The sequence below is a fragment of the Meleagris gallopavo genome, unplaced genomic scaffold (assembly GCF_000146605.3).
Source record: "Meleagris gallopavo isolate NT-WF06-2002-E0010 breed Aviagen turkey brand Nicholas breeding stock unplaced genomic scaffold, Turkey_5.1 ChrUn_random_7180001950555, whole genome shotgun sequence".
NCBI lineage: Eukaryota > Metazoa > Chordata > Aves > Galliformes > Phasianidae > Meleagris > Meleagris gallopavo.
This window is the reverse complement of record NW_011211877.1, coordinates 24,921-30,186: the sequence shown is the minus strand read 5'-3', so window position 1 is coordinate 30,186 and position 5,266 is coordinate 24,921. Positions and strand designations below refer to the sequence as shown.

At 55.6% G+C, this 5,266-nt stretch overlaps 1 protein-coding gene across 1 annotated transcript in view; it reads right to left on the bottom strand.

The window, feature by feature from the left end:
• Positions 1 to 562: 562 nt before the first annotated feature.
• The window catches only part of LOC104916890 (E3 ubiquitin-protein ligase synoviolin-like), a 9,202-nt gene continuing 4,498 nt past the window's right edge, over positions 563 to 5,266 (bottom strand). The window contains 9 exon segments of the mRNA XM_010727931.2: positions 563 to 840; positions 924 to 1,037; positions 1,040 to 1,051; positions 1,267 to 1,418; positions 1,516 to 1,632; positions 2,167 to 2,232; positions 3,436 to 3,535; positions 4,184 to 4,310; positions 4,396 to 4,499. Of these exon segments, the coding sequence (XP_010726233.2) occupies positions 578 to 840; positions 924 to 1,037; positions 1,040 to 1,051; positions 1,267 to 1,418; positions 1,516 to 1,632; positions 2,167 to 2,232; positions 3,436 to 3,535; positions 4,184 to 4,310; positions 4,396 to 4,499 (1,055 nt within the window). The 3' untranslated portion in view covers positions 563 to 577.

Genomic DNA, 5,266 nt, shown 5'->3' with positions numbered 1-5,266 from the left:
TGTGGGGTTTGGGGGGAGAAAGGGGGGAAATGCCAACGTTGTGGGGGGTTTCTGAGACTGAGAAAGGAGGAAATCCTCAAATTCTGTGGGATTCAGGGAGGAGAAAGGGGGAAAACCTTGAAATATCGCACGGTTTGGGGGTTAGAAAGGAGAAAATCCCAAATCCTGCAGAATTTGGTGTGAAGACTGGGGAGAAAAGCCCAGAAATGAACCTCAAAACTGTACACAGATACGGGGGGGGGAAAGGCCACGGGTGGACCCCAAAGTCCTGCAGGATTTAAGGGTGATACGGGGAGAAAATATCATTGATGAAGCCCCAAATCTTGTAGGATTTAGGGGTGATATTGGGGAGAAATCCCCACAGCTGAAGCCCGAAACCTGCAGGACTGTGGGCTGAACGGTGAGAAGGAAAATCCCATGGGTGAATCTCAAAACCCCGCTGAGATTCCGGGGTGAAATATGGGAAGAAATCCCCATGGATCAACCCCAAAATCCTGCGGGACTGAAGGGGGTCGGTATTGGGGAGGAAATCGCCACGGATGAACCCAAAGCCCTGTAGGACCGGGGGGGGTGGACGCTAAAGAAGGAATCCCATGGATGAACCCCGACACCCTGCAGGATTTAGGGATGAAGGCTGGGGAGAAAACGAACCCCGAACCCCGCAGGGTGAAGGGGCCAAGAGAAAATGGGACCAAAACCCCACAGCCTGACCCCAAAACCGCCCCCACTCACCAAAAATGGGCGGCCAGGGCATCCCCATCCACGGGGGGGGCAGAGCAAAGCCCGGCGCCGCGGCGCCGTCCGAACCCGAAGCGCTGCCTTCCCCGGCTCTGGAAGTGGCTGTGGGGCCAAAGGGATGTGAGAAAGGGGACGGGGGAACGTCGACCCCACGAGAGGAGGGGGAGGATGGGGGTGAGGCTCACCTGGAGCAGCAGCAGCGGGGCTCTCGGCGTTGGGGGGTCCCTGAGCACCGGGGATGGGAGGAAACGGAGCCACGGGCGGCCACAGCGGGAACATCCCCGGGGGGAACGGGGGAGCATCCCCTGTGGGACTGCAACGGGATTGGGCGCGGGTCAGAACCCCAGAGGGCTCCTGGAATCCTAAAACCCCACCCTACAGCCAGCGGAAATCCCATATCCAACGCCAGGCCACAGGTGGAGGCGCATAGCTTGGATACGGGTGGAAACCCCGCTGTTTTGGGGCAGCCTATAGGGAAACCCGTGCGGTTGGGTTTTGTTTGTTTTTTTTTTGGGTCGGGCTGCTCACAGTTTTGGGGCTGAGCGCCCGGAGGGCTCTGAGGCGGCGCCGGGTTCTGCTCTGCGGCTTCAGGGGGCGGCTGAGGGGGCAGGGAGGCACGGAGGACGTCCATGCGACACGTGGGACACGTCTGCTGCCTCTGGAACCACGAGCGCAGGCAGCTGTAGGGGGGGAAAAAAAAACAACAGGGAACCCATCGTCCCCACCTTATCAAAAACCCCATAGGCGATCCCAAAACGGTGGCGTTTTGCCCCAAACCTGGTGTGGAAGATGTGGTTGCAGGGCAGACGTTTCGCCCCCGTCACCATTTCCTCGCGGCAGATGATGCAGACGTTGTCCATGGACTGCAGCTCCTCGGGGGTGGCATCGGGGTAACTACGGGGTTACAATGGGATTAGGAAGAAACCCCCCCCCCACCCAAATCCCCCCAAACCCGCCCCAAAATCCCACAGGGATAACGAGAGGACCCCCCTAAGACCTCCTCCCCTCGCGTTCAATCCATCATTTTCAGGCTCAGAAACCACTTTTGGTTGGATGTGAGGATATCCACCGCCCCTGTTGGCCCTAAGATCTTCCCAATCCCTTTTTTAGGGCAAAATTGAGCTGCTTTCCCCCTAATTTGGACCAAACTCACCTCGGCTTGGATCCCACCCTTCAGAGGAGCCCAACAAAGCCAACAGAACGTTCCCTCCTCACCACATCCCATCGTTTTTCCAGCTCTAATTCAACTTTCGCTCAGATTTCCGGATGCCCCCAACCCGTTCCCACCGTTTTAGGGCAAAACGATCCCTTTTCCCCAACCCCTTCCCCCACTTTTACCCAAGCCGACGCTGGGTTGGATCCCACCCTACGAGGAGCCCCAAATCCCAGACCCCAAAGGGAGGGAGGAGCGCAGGCGGCCCGACTCACAGCGTGTTCATATTGCGGATGGCGCGGCGCGACATGATGGCGTCCGTCACCGCCTTCTTGAACTGCCTGCAAGGGAACCGCGATCCGCTGGGGTGGGGATTGGGGATCTGTCGGGGTCAGGGATCAACTGGGCTTGGGGTTGGGATCCACTGGGGTCGGAATCCATCAGGGTTAGGATTGGGGATCCGTTGGGGTCAGGGATCCATTGGGATCAGGGATCCATTGGGGTTGATATTTGGGGTCTGTTGGGGTCGGGGATCCACTGGGGTCGGAATCCATCAGGGTTAGGATTGGGGATCCGTTGGGGCCAGGGATCCATTGGGGTTGATATTTGGGGTCCGTTGGGGTCGGAATCCATCAGGGTTAGGATTGGGGATCCGTTGGGGCCAGGGATCCATTGGGGTTGATATTTGGGGTCCGTTGGGGTCGGGGATCCACTGGGGTTGGAATCCATCAGGGTTAGGATTGGGGATCCGTTGGGGCCAGGGATCCATCGGGATCGGGGATCCATAGGGATCAGGACTGGGGATCCATCAGGGTTGGGATTTGGGGTCCTTTGGGGTTGCAGATCCATTGGGGTCAGGACTGGGGATCCATTGGAATTGGGGATTTGTCAAGGTCAGGGATCCATTGGGGTTGGGATTTGGGATCTGTTGGATCCTGATGGGGATCCATCAGGGTCAGGGATCGACTAGTGTTGGGGACCATTGGTGTCAAGATCCATTAGGATCAGGGATCCACTGGGGTCAGGACTAGGGATCCACTGGGATTGGAAATCTTTTGGGGTCGGGGATCCATTGGGGTTGGGATTTGGGATCTGTTGGGGTCGGGGATCTACTGGGGTCAGGACTGGGGATCCATTGGGGTTGGGGATTTATTGGGATTTTGGATCCGTTGAGGTCAGGATCGGGGGATCCGCTGGGGTAAAGATTTGGGATCTGTTGGGGTCGGGGATCTACTGGGGTCAGGACTGGGGATCCACTGGGGTTGGGGATTTATTGGGATTTTAGATCCGTTGAGGTCAGGATCGGGGATCCGTTGGGGTCGGGGATCCGCTGGGGTGAAGATTCGGGATCTGTTGGGGTCGGGGATCTACTGGGGTCAGGACTGCGGATCCACTGGGGTTGGGGATTTATTGGGATTTTGGATCCGTTGAGGTCAGGATCGGGGATCCGTTGGGGTCGGGGATCCGCTGGGGTGAAGATTTGGGATCCGCTGGGGTCAGGATCGTGGTGTGAACGCGGCCCAACGGGCCCAAAGCCGACTCACCTCATGGCCAGGTACATGGGGCGGATGGCGAAGAGAGGGAAGGTGTGGACTTTGATCATGATGGTCATGAAGGCCATGTAGAGGATGACCTTGATGAAGCCTGCGGGGAAAAAACACGTTGGGTGCTGCTCTCGGGGTGGAATGGGGGCTCAGAGGGTCCCAAAATGTCCTTTTCTGGGATGAGGATGTGTGATTTTGGGCTGGGGTCCAACCAAACCCCAAATCCTCAACGCTGGGGGTGACCACAACCCCAAATCCCAAACGCTGTGATTTTGAACCCCAAATAGCTCTTCTTGATCCCCTCCTTCCATCATCCAACCCAGTAGGATTCTGTCCTTCAAAAAATGCTTTTTGGATCCCTGACATTGACTCGATCCCATAGAATTTAACCCCTAGGAAGCGGAAATAACCCTAAATGCAGTGCTATGACCTCACTCCCATTCATTGAGTTTAGGCCCTCAGAAGAAGAATAAACCCAAAAAATCCATAATATTGCCCCAGTCTGGTGGGATTTTTCTCCTTCAGAACCCTCATCACCCTTAATGACAACACATCAGAATGACCCCAAAATAGGGGGAAGGGAGGAGAGAGAAGAAGAGGAGAAGAGGAAGGGAGAAAGAAGGAGAGAAAGGAGAGGAAAAAGGAGAAAAGGAAGGAGGAGAGGAAGGAAGAAGGAAGGAGGGGAGGGAAGGAGGGGAGGGAAGGAGGGGAAAGAGAGGGGAGGGGAGGAGCGGAGGGGGCCCCATACCAGTGAAGAGCTCCGTGTACAGCATGTAGACGGCCTTGCTGTCCCACGGGTTCTCGTTCTGCAGGTCGATGGAGTGCAGCACGTATTTGATGAAGATGGTGAGCACCATGGTCATGAGGATGGCGTACTGCAGGGAGGGGGGAGGGGGGGGACACGGCGCTGTCTGTCTGTCCTGCACGGGGCTGTCTGTCCCCTGCAGGAGCTGAGGGTACCTCGAAGCCGAAAACCAGCTGGACCGAGGCGCCGCGGGTCAGGATGCTGTGATACGCGTGGCTGACGAAGAGGAAATCCAGGACAGCCAGCAGGAACATGAGGGCTGGGGAAGGGGAAAAAGGCATCAGTTGGGCGGCACGGAGTCGGGCCTGTGGGATGGAGCTCAGCACAGCTGGGGAAAGAACCTCAAACGGGGGAATTCTGACCCGTTTCGGTTGGCTGGAGGCCCTAAGAGGTGGGACAAAACCTTCAACCCAGGAATTCAGATCCACTGCGGGGGGATACGGCTGCTAAGGGGTGGGAAAAAGCCTAAAATCCAGGAATTTAGATCTGTTTTGTGGGATACAGTTCTTAAACGATGGAAAAAAAACCTTCGATTCTGGGCTTTTGACCCATTCCTGTGGGTAATTGCTCCTAAAGGGTGGAAAAAACCCTTCAATCCTGAATTTTTCCCCATCCCTGGGGAATACAACCCTAAAGCAGGGGAAAAAAAAATCACTAAATCCAAGAACTTTGGTTCTTCTTAGTGGGATGCAGTATCTAAGAGGAGAAGAAAAGCCTTAAATCAAGGAATTCTGACCCATTCCAGTCAGATGTAGCCTCTATGAGACGAAAAAAACCTTAAATCCTGGTATTTACACCCATTCTAGAGGGATGTAACCCCTAAAAACTGGGGAAAACCCTTAAATCCAGAATTTTTGCCCCGTTCCTGGGAGTTGAAGCCCCTCAGAAGTGAAAAAAAAAACCCTTAAACACAAAAGATTTCCTCAGTTTCCCAATATTGAGGATCCTAAGTCTGGATCAAAGTCTTAAAATCCAACAGCGCTGAATTTGGGGTCGCAGCCCCCGCAGCTCGTTAACCCCCCCCCC